We start from the raw sequence: 25825 nt of genomic DNA, 5'->3' as shown, positions 1-25825 counted from the left end.
CTCAATAAAGGAGACTCAAAAGTAGAAGTTACCACAGTCATTTCACTGAGGCCAATCATACAAAAAAAGATGATATCCAAAACCATGGTCTGACCATAAGATTTCCTGAAGCTGCCCTAGCCAGAGAAGGTGGGGGTGGGAGGGGAAGTAAGCAAAATATAAACCGAGACCAATAGGGAGAACAAAGTATGACGCAATACAGAATGTTAACTAGTGACTGTTTAACCACTTAAGTGGTGTAACATTGATTTAAATTGCATAAACAGTCCTCCCAAAAGACCTGATCCAAAGGTTACTGGCTTCAGTGGAAGGATCTTTAATAATAGGGACCATTTATCTAAGGATCCTGTTGGCTGTCCGCATTACTAATCACTACAAAAAACTAACTGTGCACGTAAGACAGAAAAACATGAAGATAAGAATGATCCTAAGGTGATAAGACACTTGGATTTCAGCCCAAAGAAAAATTGATTGATTGTTTTTTACAAAATGAAGCTACGCCATCTGGCTAGATAGTCTGACTCAACGTATACTAAAAACCTGAGAATCAGGACATATTCTTGGATGCAAGGACTGCATCTGATAAAATCTCTGCTAGCTGAAGCTTTCTTTTCTTTCCAGGCAAAAGACTGTCACATGCCCTCCATTCACAGCTTTGTGAAATTTGTTTCCATTGTCTTTATAATTTTTTTTAAAAAATAAAATGATCAAATAAAATGTTTTCTTTTTGCATCACATGGAACAACTCATATTGGTCAAAACAAAAATTTCCCTTTCACTGTTTAAAAAAAAATGAATAAATTAAAGTTATTTTTATTAAACCTGTTCAGATGTCAAGCTGAAAAACGTTTGTTCACAGAATCCTATTTTGGAATTTCTAACTCAGGCTGCATTCATTAGTTTTTGTCTAATGTCTTGATCTAAACTGTGATGCTGGAAGTAGAACCAGCTTAAATTTCTGAAGAGTTTCATCCATTAAGAATAGATTGTTACCTAGTTTTTTGTATCATCCACTTTTTTGCAATGACAATATATCAGCAAAATACTGGCACAAGACAATATATCCCTGTAACCACAAATACTCTAAGGAAATGCACAGAGATGCACATAAAAAATACGGAAATTTAGCATACTCATGAGAAATGCCTAGGGTGATTGCAGTTGAGGGCACGGAGACAGATATTAGTGGCATTACTTTTTACTGTATAGATGCTTTTTCTATATTTTGTGCTATTGAAAAGAAACTTATGACTGTTATTCAAGGGGAATGGACAGTTCTGACTCTAGAAAATTATTTCACAGTAAATTCAAGATGCTGAATGCAGGTTAGATGCTGAGAGGATCAAATTAGAAACAGGAATTATAAAGACAGTATCAATACTGCAATCCACAAACTCATACATTTTTTTAGAAATACTTTAGCACCTGTGTCATTTATTATTAGGAAAAAAGTCATCCCAAAATTTTCAGCTGGCAACTGAATAAATTTCAATTTTGAGTACTTCTAAAAATTCTGACTTTCTGTCCTCTTACCATTGACAGTCTAGTGAAATCCTAGTGAAAAGGGATTAAATCTGGCTGTAGGGAGAATAGACTTAAGAGTCCATTTGTAAGACTGTTTTTCTTCCCTTCTCTATGAACCAATGAGACTATAGTGAATGGGACAAGCACTATGGTATGAAGAGGAGAAAGCCAGCAAGAAAACATTGGGAAATAGCAGAGTTCAAGGTTCCTGGCATCACTGGTGTGAGTCGTGCTGAGAGAACAGCAAATCACTGGGAGGTGGGGGAAGTTCAAAGAGAGCTGAGACAGAGCAGAGAGACACATTTAAAAAGGGCCAGAGCTCTCCCATTCAAGCAGTATGGCAAGTATGGCAACAAAACTACTATCAAGGAACATGTTTCTGTGTATTTTTCTTCTTTACATGTTTAGTACACACTTTGAACTTCCACTTGACTGAAGGAAATAAAGACAAATGAAGGTGCTCATACAGACTAGTCATTATTACTGCAGAAATGGTATTTTACTTTTTCGACCTCGCACTTACATCGCTACCATCATAGGAGAAGTATGAGGTTAAGTGTTTGAAGAAGCAGCAACGAAGCGTCATCTTCATTGCAGTATCATTCTCACCACCGTAATAACAGCAACAGGAAAACTCATTTCCAGAAAAGGAAGGAGACAGGTTACTTAATTCCCACCATAACTCCCTTCCTTGTCAGACCTCTGCTTCAGCCTTAGTACTGGCTACGGCCATACAGCAGGCGGGAAGAAGTTTCTTGTTGAAGGCTAGCACCAGGACTCAGTGAACCTTATGCTCTGTTGTTCACATAGACTGCTCTTACCAAAATCTTTCAGTCTCTAATTCACCTTTGTGAACATGGAAAGAATACCATGCAGTTTGCTGATCTACGGTTAAGTCATCTCAGAAATGCTTCATAAGCATGATGTATCAGTGATAATATCTTTCTGAAAATGTTGCCAAGTACTTTTCATTTAACACTAGGTATTGTTTAAAACAAACAAACAAAAACAAAACAAAAAAAAGAAAATACTGTAATAGACTATAATAGACCATTTCAGTTGGAAGGGACCTACAATGATCATCTAGTTCAACTGCCTGATCACTTCAGGGCTAAGCAAAAGTTAAAACACATTGTTAAGGGCATTGTCCAAATGCCTCCTAAACACTGACAGGCTTTGGGCACCGACCACCTCTCTAGAATTCCTGTTCCGGGGTTTGACCACCCTCTTGGTAAAGAAATGCATCCTAACGTCCAGTCTAAACCCCCCTGGCACAGCTTGGACTCTTTCCTACGTGTCCTATCACTGGATCCCAGGGAAAAGAGCTCAGCACTTCCCTCTCCATGTCCCCTTTTCGGGAAGCTGTAGAGAGCCATGAGGTCACCCCTCAGCCTCCTTCTCTCCAAAATAGACAAAACCAGAGTCCTCAGCCGCTCCTCACAGCACATGCCTTCCAGCCCCTTCACCAGCTTTGCCCACCTCTGAATGCATTCAAGGACCTTTACATCCTTCTTAAACTGTGGGGCCCAGGACTGCAAACAGTATTGAAGGTGAGGCTGCATCAGTCAGAACATCTGCCTAGGATTCTCTCTTGCTCAGGAAGCAATATCTGAAATTCCTCCTGAGGAAATTCGCTAAGATGATCTGTTAGTACTGCAAAGACATGACCTTTCTCTAGACTGAATTCTTAGACAGAACAAGGTTAAGGTTTCATGCTGCAAAATCTTAAAGTCTCATAAAGGCCTGCACAAATATTACATAAGCAACATATGCTTTCAGAAGAAATAGGGAACATATACAGAAATTTAATTTAATACCTTCCCAGAATAAGAGTTTTTTTCTTCTTGACTTCTTATGAAAAGCAAGTGCTTTCCTATCAGATTAATTAAACCTTCCTTCCACTGTCTTCACTGGATTTGACTTTCAATCTCTGCTTGCACAGAGAATTACATTATATTAACAAAACAACAAAACAATTATTTTTTTACCTAAATATTTTCTTCTAGCCTATACAAAATACTCTATGTGTGTCTAAAGAATACTTTTTCTAAGTGTAACCTTCTGTTTGATTTCCTGTCAAACTACAGGTCAGGTAAAATGTGCCATTTTCTATTAAAAGATATACATTTTCCTAACATGTTACAATGATCAACCAGAGCACCTGAAGTCTTCAGAGGGTCCAGCTTTGAAAGATTTGCAAGCAAGAGGGAAGATTCTCATGTATCAAAGTACAAATACTATGCATGATGGTTCAAACAAGCATTGACTAAAAGAAATCTCCATACACCCTTACAGAAAAAAAAAATTATGACATTGAAAGTTAATGTCCAGAGCCTTACAACCACCTAGTCATCAAGGTAAAGAAGCCCTGACACAAATTGTAGTCTAGCAGAAGAAGAAAGATTTCAATAAAAAAGGAACAACCTACATGTAAACATCAGAGGCTCCTGTGTCAGGGAAGTGAAGCAAAAATCACTATGGTAACCACTAATTTTAATTTTCAACCTAACGATCGTGTGAGGAAATAAAGAAAAAAGAAATATCATTCTTATCTGGTGTTTAAGTGAACATGAAAATGTCACAAAACGGGCATTCTTACTTATCCAAAAATAGCAGCCTCATCCTGTCCTTATATAAATTATTCTTTTTCAGTTAGTGCCCCAAAAAATTACCATTAAAGCAAGAAACATCAGTTAAGTAAAAGTTAATGAGTAACTGTTTAATATAACTGATCCGTTTCAGTTCTTTTTCTGTCTTGCGGACACTGAGACAGTGGAATTTGCTTTTTCATTTGGAAACAATATTTTGGGAAACTTTAGCATTTACATTTATTGATGGTGTATCAGAAACATAAATGCTAAAAGTCTACGTTTGCCAGTGTGATAGAGAGACACTCTGGTCTTGCTATGATTTTTCCAGGCATCACTGATTTTAGACAGGAATGCTAACAATCTTTCTGCATTCAAGTCTATACTTCTGAAAGAAATTTCCGTATTTGAGAATTTATCTTTTTTTTTCATTCAGAATCTGTCACTATGCAATTTCCCATTAATTAATGAAAATAGTCAATAAAATTATTTTATGCAAATAATGGTTAGTCTACAGATTGTTTATTCACATTTCACTGAGCGAACTTAAAATTGTGCTATTTACACAAATCTGAAGATAAATTGCATAGGGTTTTTTTGCTTGTTTGTTTATTATTGTTTTGTTCTTGTTGCAGTTGGTGGTGATTTTAATTCTGTGATTGGCTAAGGCTAAGAGAATATTACTGGTGCAAATAGTGACACTATAAAATGCCCAAAATATTTTGCTTAGATTAACATTTCTGTAAATACTCTAATCAACCAAGTCACTGACTAAAACGTTCATCGAAAGTTTACATGAAAATAATATATTCTGCTTTTTCTACGATAACACGTTTTAACTTAAGACAAAGACACCACACTGTAGATGCAGATTTGGCTTTGGAACCGGCTCATCAAGCTCTGCTCCTTCTGAACCTCATCAGGTTTCCTGAGTGTAAGCCAGAATAGTGTGCCTAAATAGCTCACAGGTTTTGAAGCAAAGGTACTTAATTTACATTTCATAACTCTGTTAGTCTCACAAAATGTCTGTAATATCTGATATATAAAACAAAAGTCCTAACCTGGAGCAAAAATAAATGATATGCAGATGTAGTTCCACTGAAAGACCAGGAGCCAGGCAAATATCACCTACAACACAACTGTAAGTAAATCTGACTTTGGTATGAATTGTATTATTTTTCATGTTATATGTTTGATGAAACATGAAAAAGAATTAACCTGGGATAATTCTGTGTTAATGCTATGTATTTTAGAATGCAGTCTATAGTACTCAGACAGATGGAACTAGTGTTTTACTTATGAAAATACTGTTAAAAATACAAGCTGATTAATTCATATGGAATGATACTGTTCAAGTTATTACAAAAGTTAAGCTTTAGGCTTTTCATTTCAAACTGTTCTCTCTCTACTGGGGCCATATCTGAGACCAATAACTACCTGTGTGAGATAAGATTAAGTTAGGGTGGCCTAAATCACGTGCCTTTCATAACACATGCCTGTATCTAACAATTCTCCTTTTCCAAGTGGAACGGACCAGGTGCATCCCTCTCTTCAACATCTTCCCATTTAAAGAAACTATTTATCAGATGTTGGTCATTTACTAGGTTCAAGACAGAACTCCAATTACAGCACATCAGGCCATGTTAAAAATTATTATTTGCTCACTTAAGATCAGAATTAAGTTCCACTCAATTCAGCAAGACGTAAGCAAATATTTCAGTCACAGATATATGCAGACATGCTGAATAAAAGCCCGTTGCTGTCTAATTCAGCCAGTGAAGAACACAAGGAGGCACTGGTTTAACCAAGAGGACAGCAAACCACCGGAAAAAATATCATCTTCAAGAGAACTAGATAATCAAAGAAATTGAACAAAGTAAATTAAATTAATTATTGGAATAATTACTTTGGCATTATATTTTCAGTGCAGGCATGTTCTCCCAAAGAAACTGCAAAAAATGTCTTTGTAAGTGATAAACCGCTAACTTGTGTTCTGTTCACCACTTAAAAAGCACCCAGCTGGAAACATTTTGAAAAAGTAGCACATATGTATGCACTATTTCTTTATCTGCTCCTGCTAGATTTTACAAGAACAAATACCCATTCAAATGATACAATTACAAACACAAAGTGTTTGCTACGATTGTTCTTGGATATGCAACTGATTTCATATCTGATAACTCATATGAGACTCCTTTAGATTCAAGGTTACATCTTTTTAAAGTGTATCAGCAGGATATTTTCATTGAAAGCTCTATTTTTCTATTTCTGCAGTTGGCATGGGAAGTTGCCTGTAAACTTAAACAAACTATACAAATATACTGGATACAGATCCAGTATTCAAAAATAATTGCATTAACAATTTTGTATGTGAATATTGCTTTGCACATAGGGGAACAAAAGAGAGTAAGTTTATACCTCTTTATAAGGAGATAAGCCATTAAAAAGTTGAACAGAATAAATTAACAGAAGGATAAATACTGAGGATAATATTTCACAGTCATTAAGCATCAAAGAATCTGTAAATAAGTAAATACTTCAGATCTAGTGCACATTCAAGTCATGTTATTTCCTTCAATTACCAAGTTATGTGCAAAGCAAGTGTTAGGAAATAATGTGTGAAAAAAATATACAGTTGTCAGAATTTGGTACACATGGCCTTCCCTCTCTTCATCTTAAGTGTCTGAAAATACTGTCTTTTTGGCTACAGTTGTTACATTTGCTTTGTTCTTTCAACCACAGTTCCTCATTCTCACCTCCACCACATCTTTTCTACGCCCTCAGTTTAAACAAATGACTTGTCCATGATTCATGTGCATGGACTCACCATGAAATAGCAGAGATCTCTGACAGGACAAGAATGAATGGGTATAGGCAGGGGCAGAGCATCAGTGACAAGCTCTTAAATAGACAATACATTAAATTCTGAGTAAATCATTACCATTTAACATCCTAGCTTGTACACAGGGAGTGAAAATGAGATCTAAAGAAAAGTCTTTAAATGGCTTCACTGAGTCCATGATTTTCCCCAGTATTCTCACTTTTGTTCACAAGCGACATGGGAACACATTTCAAGCACCTAAAGTTATCTAAAAGTACTACTGCCTTGTTCTACCCAATAACTCTTTTACCTTTTTGTAGAACATGCTTATTACAGCATACCTCGTATGCATCTACATAGGACCACATAAGATCAGTTTTTAAAAACTGCAAATAGATTACCTCTCCATTTTTCAGGCATAGCAAAACACTCTATCTACTCAAGTCAGATATTTGCGAATTAAACAAAGTCTTTTTTTTCTGCCAATTTACGGTACTTGGAATAACATCTGATCTTACCTCTCCATTCTCCAGAGGATGGATCTTGGAATAATAAGAAGTACATATAACTTCATCATCTTTTATATAGGATGGAGTTCCGGGACGGGGATGAATGTTGTAGCGTGTCAGGCACTCACTGTCTGTGATGGCATAATACTGCCATGGCTGATAGTCTACGCCATCCAGTGAGCGCTCTAATATCCAATTCCCAGGTCGAGGCGAGTTAGCTGCTTTCACAATAACATAGGCAATCTGGAAAATCTGAAAAATAACCAAGTTGTTAAAATAATTGTAAATATATAATTATAAATTATTTTCAATTTCTTAATAGCTAGTGAACTAGGAACAGTACATACAATAATGTTTGGGGTTTTTTTCCCTAAAAATGCAATATGGCCTTGGATTCCACTGAAAGTCTTTACAGAAATAAATTCTGCGTTAACATTTCTGAAAAAAGATTAGTTACATTAGGGCAGAAGAGACTTTGAAAATAGAATTTAAAAGCACTCTAAATTCCTTATAACTTAGTAGGTAATTGCTAAGCTGCAGTTTCAGCCAAATGTTTGCAAAGTTTGTTTTCAAGTATTTTCAATTTGTAGAAGTGGTTTTTGTTTCTGTATGTGTATTTATAGATGTATACTTTCTGCAACGTTTAAGAGTTGCCAAACTCTGTTACAACTTTATTGCTGTTAAGAAAAAACACAGATTTAAGCAATTGAAATGTAATCATGTAATGCTGAAATCATTCTATAAAACATTCTTGTTTAAATCACATGACTCAGCACTGTGGCCATAAATAAGCTTTACAGGACAGAGACACATCAAATATCACTATAAACAGAATGTAAGCATGTAATCAATGCTCATTATGGTCCACTTCACCTGCCTTTTCAATTGATTTATCAAGGCTTCTTTCTGTTTACAGGCTTGTTGGAATCCAAGACACAAATAATACATTTGCAATTGCAGAACAACATATGTTAGTGATGCCTTTTTTTTTTTTTTTTCCTTTTAACCTAGTAACATCTAGATGCTACAGAGGTAAAACTGAAGCTAGGGCAAGGAAACAGCTATTGCCCTTAGAAAAGCAGAACATACAGCAAATTAGTATTTTTAAGATGTAGTGCTATGAGTCTGCACACAAGGATGCCAGAAGGTATCATGGAAAGAACAGTGTTGATTTAATACTTAATGATTTCTATATCGGAAAGTCATTGTAAAGAAGCTGCATGATTCAGATTTAGTCCACACAAAATCTGTTCTGCATATTTAGACAATCAGTAATGCAGGTGGAAGGAGGTCCTGCAGTAATCGATGAAAGACATAGTAGGAAGGCTCAAATTGTTTTTCTAATAACCACCAGTATTATTATAAATTTAAAATTATGTTAAGTAGCAGAGTACTGCAAATACTCCAGTACATTCAATGATAGAAGCAAAGAAAACGTTGATCTCAAATTATCATTCCTGCCTTCAGTGTAGATGCCAAGAACATGGTCAGATCCACAATAGTCAGCTAATAACTGAAGTATTTCAGTGAGAAGAAGAAGTGAGTGAGGCTATATTTATTTCAACCTGAAAAACATGTGAATAACTGTGCATTCATGGAGGATTATCTCAAGTTATCAATATTTTTCTTCAATAACATAAAATAAAATCTCCAGAGACAAGGAGAAACTTGTGTTTCATTCTATTGTTTCAACAGGAATCACAGAATCACTTGTCCTGTTTCACAAATGCTCTTTCCTCTTAAACTCATTTATAGATAGATTCCATTGTAGCCACAAATAAACATAACTACACTGAATCACAGTCATCAATACCGTTTACAATAAACAGAGAGAAACATGACATTAATATACCTCTCTAAACAGCGTGTGTGTGTGTGTCCCAGTTAAGCTCTTTGAAATGAAAGAAAATAGCTGGAGTGTTTAATTCTTTATTATTTCCTAAGGAAGGTAATGAGCAACAGGTATATTTTAAGGAACTAGTTTATCATTGTCCTTTGCATGAGTAAAGAATTCAATGTATTATAACGTAAATTGTTTTTTTACACCAGCATGATCTAGTCAAACCACTTCAACTGTTTGAGCTCCAGCTGTTCAAAATAGAGATTTCTTTCTAGGGTACTTCTAAATTTTTTTTTTTATTTTAAATGAGTGTTTTACCTCAAGTTCTCATGATAAGACTATTCCTCATATGTTAGATGGATAACAACTACGGTTAAATACATTGCTAGGGCTTCTACCATGGAAGATCTCTGGTTTAGGACATAGCTGACAACAAATTCATAATCTTATGTGTGCATTTATAGTTTCCTTTGTGGAAATCCTAAAATTTAAAAAACACTTCACAGAAGATTCAATGTTAAATAATGTCTTTAGCCAAAAAAAACATTTAGCTCTGCAAACATCTTGGATGCATCAGCTCTGTGGGGCCAAGAGGTGTAATCAACAGGAAGTCTTTTTTTGTTTGCTTTCTTTGAAACACTAGGCTATGTGGGAGAGTGAAACCTTCTACAGCTACTTTTCAAATTAGAGCCCTATTTCAATAGCATTTCCTGCACATTCTGCTGAAGATTGGCTTGAAGTCTCATTTCTTACCTCTGGGATAGCATACTGTTTGACTGCTATTTATTATATACCTTTGGCTTTGATTATTTTTAGCATACTTTGTAAATGAAACTGCAACAAAATTTTTTAAAAAAAGGCAGTAGAGAGGAAACAACATACTGCAGGTCATAATGGGGTGAACATTATTTCTCTTAATCTAAACTTGACAAGGAAAAAAGCGTAACGTAACTAAGAGAGTACACATGAAGGGTTGTTTTTAACTAGTACTCAGTTACAGTTTTCGGCTTGATCCAGACTACCAGCACTGTCCTAGCCTCTGAGAGTTCCTGCAGTGGCTTCTGCAATGCTGAGCTATCTGCAACACAGTGACATGTGAAACATTTTCTTTTCTTTTCCAAGTTTCTATTCACAAGTGGAACTGAAAGACTGGTTTGTATAGAACAAAATTATTTCCTGGGTAGACAAATAGAGCTGGAAAGAAACACAGTCATGTTTACATGTTGGTAGGCTGCTAATGCTCATTGCAGTCAAGAGAAGATGAGCAAGCACATGCATCAAAAACATGGCCTGGTTGTTATTCCTGATCTTTCTGACTAAGGCTAGGCTGAAGAAAGTACAGGATGCTAATCCATGTTTCTTAGAAACACCTTTTCTTTGGTGGACAGCTAGACTTGTAGAGATTTAGCACAAATCAGGAAGACGGTTGTCTCACCTTAGAGAGCTCCATTAGTCACTACCAGCTCATCACAGTGCTATGACACAGACAAGAAACCAGGTGTATTCCATGCTTTGATGTGCTTTCTAAACAAGCTGACAATAATAACTAGTGGAGAAAAAACAGACTAAAAATAATGGCAGTTGTGTGATGATTCTCTAAGCAAGTCAATGGCATGGAAGCAACATTGACTTTCCAACTGATTCTCCAGGTACAAGAGTAACCCTTCCTTTACTGTGGAGTTGCTGGGCGAACGGTGTTCTGGTTATGGTATTACAATCAGCTAGAGCTTAGTGGCATGGGAATACTAACACCAATAAAGTCTAATGTATCACTGAGTTTTGCTGCACGTGTGTCCACAATCAAAAAAAAAAAAGTAAATCTGGTCAGCTTCCTGGATGGAGCCAAGTTTCCGAGTAAATTGTAACACTGAGCTACTATTCCCACAGAGTAGTTGATGCAGCATGCTGGTTTACTTTTCAAATAGCATCAATAAGCTGACAATTATCAATTGATGTAGTAATTATGCAATCTTAGAGCACATCTGGTTTTGTACACGTCCAATAGAATGTAACCTGGAGACCAAAGTTTGCTGATACAAATGTGAAAATGGAGCAATGCCAAGCTGCCTAGTAGCATGTAATAGTCCATGAACACAGCTGCCACAATGCAGCTGGTGCTTTTTTCTACTTGCTCTGCTCATAGTGCAATTATGCTAGTGGGAGAGAAGTAGTCTAAATAGTCCTTTAAGCCTTTCCTAAATTACAGTCAATATAATCCTCAAGATGAGAAACAAAATGAGTCTTGGGTCTCATTTTCACTGGTAATTGTCTCAGCAGTGAGATCTGTGAAGCATATATTGTGAGGCGCAGTTCCTTAAGGTATAGCATTGTATCTTCTTATGAATGCCTCATAAGACATAGAAAAGTGCATCCTACTATACAGAATAATTTGCTACACTAATATTATTCAGATAGAGCTGAAGTGAATCATTAATCTGCATAGGGTTTGCTAGTGAAGCAGGAAATCTCATTGTGCCTGACTCCCACCTGCGCTTCCATTTAAAAAATAAAACCTTCAGTTAGAAACCGTTCATGTAAGTCAGAATATCATCAGAGAAAAAATACAGTACCACACAATTCTATAGAATTATTTCAATTTCATTTTCTCAACAGAAGAATATAATAGCTCTAATGGAGGCTTCCATCAGCAATCTGGTGTAAGCTGTGTATCTACTTATTTATCATAATTATATTACGTTGTTGATTATTATTCCAGTTCATCGCTCAAGTAAACACGGCATTCTCTTATTGAGAAGAGTGCAGAATTTCAGCAAGGGTTTCTTTCCTTACAGGCTGGCATAAACCTTCTTAAAACCCGGGGCTTTAAACATCCCATAGATTTAGTTAAGCAGACATTTAAAAGCGCTGTTAGGGTCAGCAAAGCACTGCAGACACCCCTTGTCCCAGTGCAAAATCCATTTGGATGAGTCAGCTGAGCAAGGTCTCTCAGAAGGGCGGCAGGCTGACAGGGGTGACTGGCTGCAGGGGGGTACGACTCATTAGCAGAAGCAGGGGAAAGAACATTTTTGGACTGTGTAAAACTTATTATGAGATGTGTTAAGGGGATTGTGTAAATGGATGAGACTTACTACGGAACATTTAGGGGAGAGAATAAAAGCCAGGGGAGGGGGTGGGGTCATGGTGAATCAGGGGGGAACAGGTGTAAGATAGAGGAAAAAGGAGGTAAAAGGAACCAGTTGACTCAATAGCTAGCTGGTCAGCATCTTTGTCCTGACCTCGATCACTGAAGCCTGTCCTATTTTCTCATTAAATCCTGTTTCTGAGTATCTTCCATTAAGGTGTGCTCCCTCGTTTGAGTGGGTATGTGTGAACAAGAGCTAACTTCAAGCTCAACTAGCCAGCAGGTAGAAGAGGTCTGAGTACCAGCAATTAGAGTAGGGCTGCCAATCTCCAAGGCTGCTCTGTTTGGGTGTCAGCAACTGGGGACACCAGTGAGCTCTGGGGCCAGCTAGCAGTTAAATTGTCTAAGGCCAGCTACTGAAGCGTTATATATCGCGTATGCATCCATAGATAGACACACGCTCCTAGCAGACTTCAATCTTAATTAGCTGGAGAGGAAAAACAGGGTGAGGCAGCCTGTGCTGTGTCTGGGTGAGCGCTGAGTGTTCACTTGAGTGCCAATAGGGCACTGGGGTCCATTTATGTTGCCCTGTGCAGCCATGTGTATGTTTGCCTCTCTCAGAATATGAGCTCTGCCTTGTGACAGTCTGAACATGAAGACAGAGTCACAGCAGCCCGCATCCATCAGGCTACCAGATTCATCACGTTCTAGTGCCTGGGATGACCAACGATCAGGAGTCGCAGATCTAAGCAAATTCTCAATGCAAAACAGTGTTCCTTGATCATTAACTTCTGTCTTCACACTCATATAAAAATGACTGTTACATATCCAGGACATCCTGCATCTCAAATTAAATATCACATTTGCACTATTTTTCATTTTGGAATAGCCTCTTCTATAGGTTTTAGATATGAAACATCAAATCCAACTCTTTCTGGTAATGAGCTAAAGCAGAGGGCTTGTGAGTTCGTGAAACGGTTCCTTGTGTTCTCAGAGACCAATATCAATATCTTACAATTCTATGTAGTTCATCATCTTTCAATTCATATATGCTGTTATGGACTACTGTTTGCATCTATTATTTATGAAAGAGAATAGACGGGTTTTATGCAAGAATTTTCCAACGGTTGGCTATTTAAGAACAACTAACCTCCTCATTTTAGCCTCACATCCAACTCAGACAGAGAAAAAGCCTAATTTAGAAATGAAGTGGCCCTCCAGATTCCTCAAACAACCATCTAACATGTAGATTTTTCTATCACTGTCCTGAGAGACAGTGGCCTTGCTTTCAAATGTTCGGCTCACAGTTAGAAATTCTGTAATTGAAAATGTTGGCATGGGAAAAAAAAAAAAAATGCTTAGCAGGATTCAACTAATATCTGTTTAGAGAGCTGAACAGCTCCCCGCCATGCTGCAGTTTGCCTTCTAATGACAACATCTCTCCTGTTCATCTGAGCTGCTTCCAACTGAAATGCTGCTACCAGATGGGGAATTTGGGTTGAAAGATGCACGCACTTGATTCCAACATAGTTTTTTTTCCACAGTGTTGCAAACAGTTCTGGTTACTAGCTAGCAGGGCATCATCCGCCCCAGAAAAGTTGTAGCTACGAATGCTATGCAAAATAAGATGTCCACAGCACCTCGTGGTAAAAATGGAGAAACACTTTACCATAGCAAACCTTGAACAGCTCTAAGGTCTCTCCAAATCAAGCCAAGTTTCAGTTAGAAATCTTCCATATTTTCTAATTAGACAAAAATTCACCCATGTACAATACTCAGTCCCATTCAGTTAATACCTGCAGAACATGCATTTTAAAAAAACAACTTAAAAATACGTCAACGTAGAACAATCTCGGCTTTCTCCCTCCCCTGTATGTAACTGCTAGAGAGGCTCAGGTTCCTTTAAGAACATTTTCTTCTCCTTGAGAAAAATAGGTCCTTTATTAATGCCTCTCAACTTTTGCTCATATTTTAAATAAAATATGATTATAACTTGTGTCATTTTAAAAAATAAATAAATAAATAAAATCAAAGTCTATTAAAACAGTGCACTTTATAAAATGTCAAACTCTAAAGCTTTCAAGTTGTCCAGCTGTTGAATATCTAAGATACATTAAGCCAAATGGAGGGAGCCACTACCTGTAAAGTTTCTGGCAATGTCAGCTTTGTTCTTTGTAATTTTCTCTGTTGGTTTTCTCCATTACGCACAGTTGTTTGTGAAGGCCTCAAAAAGAATAGCTGCCTTCTGCTGACCGTTTTCGCTGCTCATCATTGGCCTAGTGTACACCAGAATTGAGGGCTAAAGTTAGTAATTTCTTTTCACAGTGCTTTCAAATAATAGCAGAAAGCAATTTCTTTTCTCTTTATTTCCTAAGGCTAATCACTTCTTTCCATGGAGAGAGTATGGTGAGGAAAGGAAAATTGATGGAAATGCCAATATTCAAACATTTCTTCTTCAAACCTAGACAACAAGAAAGAACAGAAAAGGTGGTTCTTCTATTTCGGTGCTAAAACACCGAGAAGAAAATAACAATCACCGCCATTTTTTAGGCTCCATTTGAAGTTCTACAGTGCATAAACCTTGAAAGCTAAGCATCTTAAAACTATTCTAAAACTTCTCACCTACTTCTCAACTTCTCATTTCAAGTCATTACATTCTACTTCCATAATGAAAATATTAATTTTACATAGATGAATCTATTTAGTCAGATACAGGAATAGCACATCAGAATCTGTTTTTCCTAGAGAACGCTTACTTTTCTTAGAGAATCATAGAATGGTTTGGGTTGGAAGGGACCTTTGAAGATGCAGTCCAACCCTCCTGCCTCAGGCAGGGACATCTTGCACTAGAGGCTGACTGCTCGGTAGCTCCCAGGGTCCTCCTTATTATTATTGTAGGTGTGATATTCCCTTTTCTCAAGTCGCTGGGAACCTCAACTGACTGCCATGACTTTTCAAATATAATGAAGGGCGGCTTAGCAACCACATCATGCAATTCCCACAGGGCCCTGGGATATATCTCATTGAAGTTATACAGATTTCCTTTTTGTACAACAGAGAGCAAGTTCGTGCTGCACTAACTGTACCAATGTCAAATTAGAGATCTTTTTCAATGTTATGGTTTCTGACTTTTCTGCAGAGTGCTAAAACGTATATAAATAAATACTAGTTTTTTAGTGAGCCAAAATCTATCTGTTGCCCATCTTGTAGAGAGGGATACAAACAAAAATCTAAAACTGTTGTACTGTTAGCACAGAGCATTTTCTGCATTAACAACATTTAAACCTTTAACATTTCCCTGCTGAAACCTTCACAAGCTTTTACTTTGGGTTCTCTGGAAAAGGACGTGTTATTCACCATATATAATGTATGATAAGAGGCATCATCTTAAGGACCTGGGATTTTGATTTGATTCTGATTCTAAGCTGTTTGAGGTTAAGATCACTGATCTGAATATGAAATAGGCATATACTAATTTATACTCATTCCGTGAACATGACACGATGTTCTCTCCATCTCAATCTGGAAATATTGTGCAATATAAACAACTTGAATAATGAAAACATGAATAAAGTAGTAACTTAAGGCTTCAAATTAAAAAATAGAGACTTTTTTTTCCAAACATTTTCAGCCTTTTTGTTTGCTTCTTTCTTTTCTTCACTTTCTTTTCATATATACCATGCTTCATTTCTTTAGCTAAACAAGGTAGTGGTTAAAAAGGCTTAAAAACATATTCTGGCAGTGTTTCTAAGCTGTCTCATGTCAACTAAACTTTGGAAATTTCAAAAACAGACAATGAAAGAATAAAATGTAAAAGAAATGAGATTCTAAATCCGAGTGTAGGCATATGCAATTTTCATTTTAACTTTTAGCTCTCAATACTTTTTAAAATTATCCTGACAACTGATTTAGATGTGGATATGTTGCTGTATAGCATAGCAGGGTACATATGGAATATAAAAAGTGAATTATGAGATGAGTAATTCTGTGATTCTATCTCACATCCCCTTTTTACAGTCAGAATTTCCTTATGAATAATTAGAAGACATGACACACCAGGACTCACAACCAAGCGAAAGGTTTATCTTCACTATGAAGTTGTATGTTCTGTGTAATAACAGACCGAGTCTCCGTTTTTTCCATGTTTTGCAGCTGGAGAGATCCACTACACACCCTACTCTAAGTTTCTTCAGTCACTTAGTCCACATTAGTCCAGATCAAACAAAAAGAGCTACATTAATGACTATTTTTACTGACTAACCTACATCATTGGTAAGAAAGTCCCGAAGTGCTTCCACAGAGTATGTGACCTGCTGCACAAGGACTTCATGGAGCACAGAGGAAGAGAGAGAATAATTTTGCCATCAACAGATTTGATGAAAGGAATATATACACATATTCATTCTTCATTGTTCAGAACAAGGGACAATCTTATGCAGCCCCAAGGCCTATTTAAACATTAACTTTATTACCATTAGTACTTTTTCCTAGAGCGGTTTTAGATCCACCAACAAATCAAGACCATTGCACACATGAGAAAGAACTCTCGGCAATACAGATTCAATGGTCTTGATCAAACTCTGACCTATTCTGCACATTATTAAGAGTGGCAGCATTTTACGCTGTGCCATATACATATATCTGAATGCTTCTACATCCTGCTAGCTGGCAAAAGGCAATTAAAAACAACCTTAAGCACATCTCATCAAATCATTGTATAAATACAGGTGTACCGCTGCAAAGCGCTACATGACATTTAAATGACAAGGTACTTTCTTGATATTAGGAGTTGCTCTTACTTCCCTAAATCTTAATTCACACAGAAAACCTTACAAAAAACAAACTAGTCAATTAATAACCTATCTCTTCACACATATCCAGCTGTCCTTCTGTTATCACAGTTTTCATGTGTACTACAGAATCTTCCTGCCCTTCTTGTAGCATAGACCTCACGTTTCAACAGAAGCATCGTTTCATGACCACCACTGTCAGCTGAAAAACTAATTTTTTCAAGTTAGCTTTTTATTCATCATAAAATATTCAATGACAACATATTTGTTCAGTAAGGACTGCAAAATCTGTTCAAGACTGAAACTCCTATGACCCCATTATTTGTCACACCACCATTTTCACAGGCTCTGTGACTTTCTTTATAACCAGAATAGCCAATAGTACGAAATGAGAAGAAAAGCACATATTCATGTCAGAACACGTCATTCCAGATTCAAAGGTTATAATGGAGTATTTAGGACCTATATCCTGAAACTATTTACCTGAAGGATAGAAAGGTGAATAGCTCTCTTGGTTAAAGCCAAAATTAGAAAATAAAAAGTAGTATGTATATTTATTGTAGTCATCCAGGGAAAATGTAAAGCAAGTTACCTCAGAATGAAAAACTATAAATTCTCAAAACTTTAAAAAATCTTTATCAGCATATATTATGAGCTGAAGTTGAAAGGATTTGCTTACTTAGAAATCTTTCTGACTAATCACAAAGCAATAAAGTTACGGTTTGATTTAGTGGGGAGCATAAAAAAACATGGGCAAAATAAGCCTGTGAAGATTTATTGTTAATACAACTACTCAGCCTAGCTAGCAGCACTTTATATGTTGGGTATTACAACTGGTCATTCAGGATGATAATGGCTTCTTAGCATTTCGGAATACATTGAAGAGTACTCCCTCCATGTATTATTGCACTACTCATGAAAAACTTTCTTTTTTAATGCTGCAGGAAAGTCACCTTGAGTAACTTCATTAACACTTGTTTGTGAGAACAGCTCTAAAAGCTTAATGCAGCAGACTCGACTGAAGTTACAGCTGGCATAGATGTGCACTCTTGAGCCTTAGCTAAGGAAAAAGGTCATTAATTTTTCTTTAGGCTTTTTTCTGAGTGATATCAATGTGGATAACTTTATTCTGAGACAAGAACTGAGTGCTGGGTGACATCTGTCACCAGTGTGACACTCTTCCGTTCAAGCATATTCTCTCCTTCCCACAAAGAGAAAGCCAGGTGGAAAGTGCATAACATAAAGTATACTTGCTAATAGTGTATAAAGTAGGTAGTTCTTAAAAATATTCACTGTGATGTCAAAATATTTACTATAGGTCTGTTTGTTTTCACAATTACTAATAGTTATGTTTCCTAGGTATGTTTGCTAGAAATCCTCACTGGTTTATTTGTGTGGTTTTTGTTTTCTGGTTTTCCTCTTTGTCCTTTTTTTCCAATCATTTCACTGTAAACTAACTTCATAACCAATAGTTTTGCTTTGGTTAAAAATAATATCAGAAGGGCAAAGCATGCTTTGTTTCATCCTATAGATATCAGTCAATTGTGAAACTAAAGAAATGAAGGGAATTACTAAAATGTTCAAATTCATGTCCATGAAGTTAACAAAAATGAAATTTTTAAAAAAAGCACAAAACCACTAAACAATGTTATAACTAACACCCAATTATTACAGATGTGTAAAAATTGACTGAGCACTTTAATAAAACAGATCTCTTTTTTTTTTTTTTTCCCTATTAGTTCCACAGTTTCATTTTCATGGTTTAACTTGCATCTGTTTTGAGCTGTCACTTTAACAGTTCATTACCACTTAGTTATAACTGAGACAGAGAACTGGACTTAGGATTTTTTTTTCAGGGAGAGATAATTAATGCTTTGAATTCTCAGATGTTTACATTACTTCGAAACAGAATGATTCATGCGCAAGAAACAGTAAACACAAATAGTCAGGATGACATCGCTACGTTGCAGGCATGGACTGCAGCTCATAGATCAGTATTGTATACTTGGAAGTTTTACAATCAGTTGAAGCCAATGCAGAGCACCAGCTGCTCTGGAGAGAGGCGGAACTGTTTTCCCCACCACCTCCAGAAATATGTTCCTGCCCCCTCCTCCACACTGGCATTAAAACCCCATACAGCAAGCCAAATTAGAAAATTCATCTGGCAGCAACCTAACCCCCCGAAAACAAGAGAAGGCTCAGTTTTCAGTATCAAGGTACTGATCTGGTTCACTACACGCCAGCACAAGTGCCGGTGCCAGAACAGAGGAGACTGGAATGTCTCCCTTTAGCCAGTTTGGGAAGGGGGATGCGATGGCGGGGAACAGCAATCATGGAACTGCAGCATTACAGCCTGAACAGACTTTGCTTCTGTTCGCATTTCTCTCTTTAGACAAATATTTTTGAAGATGGACAAAACAGACTGGCATTTGTTGGTGAAAAGTCTCAGTTTGGATTAATTTTCATTTCTGTTAAATTACTTTCTGGTTTGGGGATAAAGAGAAGCTTTAAGCTTTACCTTTACAGAAACTGTTTTGAAAGTGTCTCAGACATTTGAAGCACATAATTGTTAGCAGAAGAGAAAAAGAAAATATTAAATGAAAATGTAAGCAAAACATTTGGACATAGATACAACTTTAACATATGAAGACCAACTGACACTTAATTTTACTAATCTGGTTCTCATATCCCAAGGCTAAACAGTGTCATTAATCTTCTGTTTATTCCTTTAGCCATTCTGATATTTGATATCAGAAGTTATTCAGTAGAAAGTTAGCTATAATCTTTTTTCCACTGGAAAAAGTATCCGATATTCCAGAGCAGAGAAAACATACACCAAACATCTGCTAATGATATACTTAGTTCCTATACCACTGTGCAGATAATTTATGAAGCCTATTTTAACATGGCTATATTGCTCATCACATTCTGATTCCTTATCCACTGTATGGTGAACCATTATGAGATAAAATAAAAAACTATAAACCTATATAAAAGGAAGCAGTGTTGCTGTGAAATACATTGTTCAATTTACCTTGCATTTCACTGTGTCTGCAAGAGTGACTTCAGTCAATCCCTAAAGGATTAGTTTAACTAGATCTATTTGTAGGGTTTAGCTGTAATGACAAAGACCCACACAACAGGTTCCACTAGTTTTTTGAAACCAGACAACAGGGGGGAGGGTTCCAGAATCCAAAAATCACACAACAACTTCTAAATTGCCAAGACTCAAAAACCTATTTATTTCTTCTTTAAGAAGAAAATAAATTGAATAGGGATGCAGACTGAGTAAATTCATGGTCTCTGCCACTTAATTTGCAATATGACACAGTTCCTAGATTGTGTGTTTTCAGACTAGCTTTGGAAGGGACAGTGAAACACCATCTCATTTACTAGAAACATGAAGAAATGGTTAGTCAGAAAGGGCAGCTTTACTTTTGAGATTACACAGGTATTCCAAGCCAATCATTCCTATGGCAATCTTCTTGTAACCTCCTCAGTTAAACACCAGAAGGAAGAGGGAAGAAGACTAAAAGTGGGCAGAAGAGTGGCAATGGAAATAGGAATTTAATTGCTCACATAATCTTTCATTTAAAACTGCCATTCTTTAAACTAAACATATCAGGAACAGGTAACGTGTCTCAGTCTGGCCACACACCTGGGCAACATCTTCAATAGGGTTCTGCAAGACAGTACTTGTCACGCTTGCCTCAAGTCATCCTTGGCTAACAGACATGTGAATTCTGCTGCTGTGTAGCAGTGATGAACTCTCTCTGAAAGAGAGTTGTGATCCCCCAAGGGATCTGGTTAATGTTGTGCGTCAAGGTAACTGACAGCTGAAAATAATGTTTCCTTCCAACAGCTATCAACACAGCACTGTCTCACACTGGCAAAGTTAAGGAACAAATTACAAGAAAGGTGCCACAAGCAAGGGGTCTTCACAGGATGTTTATCCTCTTATTATACTTCCCTTGTCCTCCCACAAAGGTCAGCAATATTGCATTAAGACATGGGAGACTACCACTATTTTGGTGTAGCATCTGATAGGCTTAACGTAAAATCCGGACTCTGTTCAGACACAGAGGTTACGAGGGCACATCCACATTAGCTTTTTAGCTCAGATAAGAACCATGCTTTTGAGGTGAATCTCCCAGCTGTCCCAATTTAGCATGCTTTGGTTCACATCATTAACATATCATGGATCTCACAAACTGGATTCCCTTCAGAAAACAACTAAGCCAGGAGAACATGCTTAGACATACCTGATTCATTTTAGCTGCTAATGGACATTCAGCCCACGGTCCAGAATAGAGTTTGTCTGAAGTAAATTTCCTGACAAGTGAGCTGGGTTCTCAGCACCAAATAAACACAAGTCCTCTCCTAAGGTCATCCACAATCTCTCCTACTGTGACACACTCTTTGCTAATGTAGGAAAAATTGAAATATCAATATTCAGGTTTTTTTCCTCAGTTGGTTTCCAAGTTTATTCAAATGTTCAGATTATTGGTGACATTTCACATTATGTATAGTAGTCCTCAGCATAGCAGCAGATGTATAAATGCATTGTGTATTGTATGCAACCCAAAATTCAAGCTTTAAAATAAACTCATTAAAATAAATTGAGAATTATAAAGCTCAGTAAAAAAATAATGAATCACAGTCCATACTGTGCATGTGGTACCTGTAACTCAGCTGTGAAGTATTACTTTCAGAAATGTATTATATGCTATTTCTGATGCTTGTAGCTGTCCTACCTATAATAGCAAAGAGTGAAGATGTACTTTCCGTGGGACCCTTCCTCCCTAATGATTTTTTCTTCAGTTTGGTGCATGTACAGATTCTGTTTCCCTTTGTTGGCAGGAGGATATTTTTCCTCCCTTTTAAGCTCATACAATAGGCTACCACACTGAGCTTTTACAACACCAGTCTGAGTCCTATCCTGTTATTTTCCTGTCCCAGCCTGAATCTCTCTGTTCATCTTGTCACAGTTTCCTAGTTCTCTCATGTCTGTCTTTTGTCACAGAGTCACTTCGTTGTACAGTCTTGTGTAGAGAAAGCAAAAGCAATCACTCAGTTTTGTAATTCCTTTCCTCTTCCTAGCATTATTCTTATTAAGGATACATGATACATGTTTGTAATCATGCACACATGCATTTGCGTGTATTTCTGCTCATGGGTATTGAAGTGCATCAAATAACAAAGAAATCTTTCAAAACCAGATCAAAATCCACCATTAAAATTAATTTGGACAATACAGAGCTATAAAATAATGAATTTATCATTAGCAAAATGTTGCTGTCTGCTTTTCATCAATGCTTTTCAAAATTTTTCTGAGCAAGTCAAGCATTCTTCTCCTACTTCCAGTTATTTACTTCTCTATATAGTTTCAGAAATATTTCCCAAAATATAACATGTGCCACTCGAACAGTAAAGTCCATGAGTCTAAAGACTTAGATTCTAAAATGTACTGAAATACACTTCAGGAGGCGTGAGATTGCAGTGATTTCTACATGGAGTCAGAACACAATTTTTAGACTCCATCTTCCCTTCCTACAAAGGAGAGCAGGGGACAGGATGAAAAGACAAGGTGAAAGAGTTGGACACTATCAGAGCTTAAGGAACTTAAAACCGATCAACTGCAATTGCTTTATAGAGAAATCAACTATATAGTTTAATCAGTTATTTTTGCTCTTGCACCTTATGAGGTGTACCTTATGAGATCTTAGGAGGCTCTGAGGAGTGTCAACTACCTTTTTTTCCATCAGAAATCTATGCCTGGAAAGGATTACCTTGACACTGAACTGATCCTTCACAACCTCAGGCAATTAAGATCTACTTATTAAGTCCAGAATTTTCTGCCAGAAGATTAACCCTGGATCCGCCCGAGTTTCACACATCTATAAGTCACATAAAATATTCCAGCACCATTTAAAAAAATATAAAGTGTATAGTAAAAAAACCAAAACCCACATAAATATGCTCCTGGCACAAGCATCTTCACAATATCAAGGGTATTGTCAAAGTCTTGTTCCCCACAACAGCAGGGAATTTGTTAATAAAAGTGTCCTGATGTGTGCAGAAATCAGGAATAGATGGGCTGACCACCTCCAGCTGCCAACTGGTTTTCCTGTGTATTTGCCAATTCTCTTTAAAGATACTGTACTAATCTTCCACATCACTGTGAAATTAAACCAAGTGAGGATTTGGGATAACATGAGTACAGGGAATATGTTCTCCCTGAAAGTCTAAGCCTTTCTGTTTCGCCAGTTCCCTTCTCTGCACTACTTGAAGAGAAGGCTTATTTTCTGTCCTGCTAAACATTGCACTCCCTGGCCCTGAATTACTTCTGTTGCACTTGAACTGCCCACCACCATCAAAGCAAAACCCACAGATCCTACACAACCAGCAGCAGTAAGAGATGCACAAGAGCAGACAGCTTCTCTTGGGAGTTTGTGAGTGATCCGTAGACACAACCACCTAGCACACCAATGAACCCACTTGCCAAACTCAGATCTGCAGTTCCACTTTCAGCAGCTCAACCTCTCATTTTAACCTCCCTTTAAATTCATGTGAGCAACTCCCTAATAAATCTGCATTCATCTTTTTACCTCCTATACCCTTACTGCATAAAAAGCACTGTAAAAAATAATTTCACATGTACAGCTATGAATGGTGTTCTATAATATTCTTGTGAAATAGATAAGATGGTGATTGTAAAAATGGCTAAAAAGTCTAGAAAAGTGAAGGGTTAAGAGCAAATTAGCAGAGACGCTCAGAACCAAATAGTTCCAGATTTCAAGTCATATTTTTATAATAGATGGGGTACAAATTTCAAATGTACTTCAATGAATTAGAAATCTAGCTTCCATTATAGATAAAAGCTCTTTATAAGTATTATAGTAAATCTCAAGTGTTGGGAGAAAATACTTTAAAAATTGAATTTTTCCCAACCTGATCATATTTTGTCTCCTTCTGAAGTTAAATATATTTTACTTTTTCAATTTATTAGTTATTGCTAACTAGTATACACCATTATGGCTACGCTGCATAATAAATTTAAAAAAAAAAAAAAAAAAGTAACTGTCCCAGAAGGCCAGGCATCATATAAATAAAGAAATTGTAATTATTTTCCTGATTTTTTCATGAAATTAGGATTCATAAAAGCATTCTATATTCTATCATAATTACCAGTAATAACATAAAAACTAATGCATTCCTGCAATTTTCAATCCATTATTTATAGATCTGTCATTTGTTATTTCTATCTCGCAAAAAGAAGTTAAGCATTTTTACACTTAAAGCAAGTATTTATTGACACAAATACAGCAATTACTGAATCTCCTATAAGCCAAAGGTAAATAATAGCATTTCTTTTAAGTGAGAGCTCAAAGATATCTGGTGACATTTGTCATTCATAGTGACTACTACGCACGATACTAGCTGGAAGAGAAAAATTGTATTCTACAGACTAATAAAGCCTACAATGTTGTGTCTACAAAATACCCAAATAACCAAACAAAAACTCCGAATACTCTTCAAAATCCAAACAATTCCTATTTCTTACTGAGCAGTCTAAAAGCCATGCATATTGCAACAGACCTTTTACTAAATTTGGGGGAACAAAACTGTTTTCCTGTTCATGTAAGGTGGTGAGTAAACGGTGTGCATTCCTAACTACATGGGTTACTCAGGCCATAAAGAGCATGCCAGGCAGCATTAGTGACACCGGGTCTTATCCCACACACCGGGTCTTATCCCACCTCTCCAGCATCCATGGAAACCTCAACACCGCTCCTATTCCAGCCAATACAACTGAATGGGCTTGAGAGAAGGTATCAACTTTAGTGATGCAAAAGGACCACCCAGCTTTCTTTGAACAATAAGCAAACGAACATGGGAAAGAAAAAGGCTCATACTTGAGTCTTGTCTCATTTTAAAAAAGCAACAACAAAAAAACCCAAACCCACACAACACACAGTGCAGTATTGTCAGACCGCTGCCAACTGGCACACAAAGAAGCCTTTTAAATACCTTAGAATAACCCATACATTTTCTTCAATATAGTCACTGACCCTGTAGTTGCTAGCTTTTAGTATGTTAGAAAACCCAAAACTTTCAGAATTGCACAAATTTGCTCATTTCCTATGACAATCTAGATAGTCATATGGCAGGAAAAAAACAGAAGTTGTAATTCCCTAGGTCCCTGACCTAAACAACCACAGAAGTAAGATCACCAGGGTGATGAAAAACAAGGATAGTAATTTAGTTTTAATACTGGAGAGCTACTCACATGTTAACGGACCATAGCCAGCAAGAGGCACAATCCCTTGCTGTAAAGGCAAACCAGTTAATAACTCTGAAAGTTTTAAAAACATTTTTAAAATCCCTGAACTTTTTAATGCACAGGAGCTTACACTCAAACTTCCACAAAAAGGTTTAGCTCTACTGATTAAAAGAGAAAGGCACTAACAAGAGGCTATTTATTTAAGGACCTCGTTAGCCAAACTCCCCTTTTACCCAGGCTGCCCCTCAAAATAACTCATCACATGCGCATGTATCCCTAGCACAGCTGAACTATTTTTAAGGTATTTTAAGTATTTCAAACAGCTTTGGTGTATTTAGGTGTATAGTACTACATTACTGAAAAAAGAACGAACAGTATTCTGAACAC

General features: G+C 36.8%; 1 protein-coding gene across 5 annotated transcripts in view; it reads right to left on the bottom strand.

Annotated features, from left to right (window-relative positions):
- The window catches only part of LAMA2 (laminin subunit alpha 2), a 361287-nt gene that overhangs the window by 242550 nt on the left and 92912 nt on the right, over nt 1-25825 (bottom strand). For all 5 annotated transcript variants that reach the window (XM_065632757.1, XM_065632758.1, XM_065632759.1 and 2 more), the window contains one exon: nt 7452-7694. In XM_065632757.1, coding sequence (XP_065488829.1) covers nt 7452-7694 — 243 coding nt within the window. The remainder of the gene's footprint in view (nt 1-7451; nt 7695-25825) is intronic.

The sequence above is a fragment of the Caloenas nicobarica genome, chromosome 3 (genome assembly GCF_036013445.1).
Source record: "Caloenas nicobarica isolate bCalNic1 chromosome 3, bCalNic1.hap1, whole genome shotgun sequence".
Classification (NCBI taxonomy): domain Eukaryota; kingdom Metazoa; phylum Chordata; class Aves; order Columbiformes; family Columbidae; genus Caloenas; species Caloenas nicobarica.
This window is presented reverse-complemented; position numbering and strand designations above follow the sequence as displayed.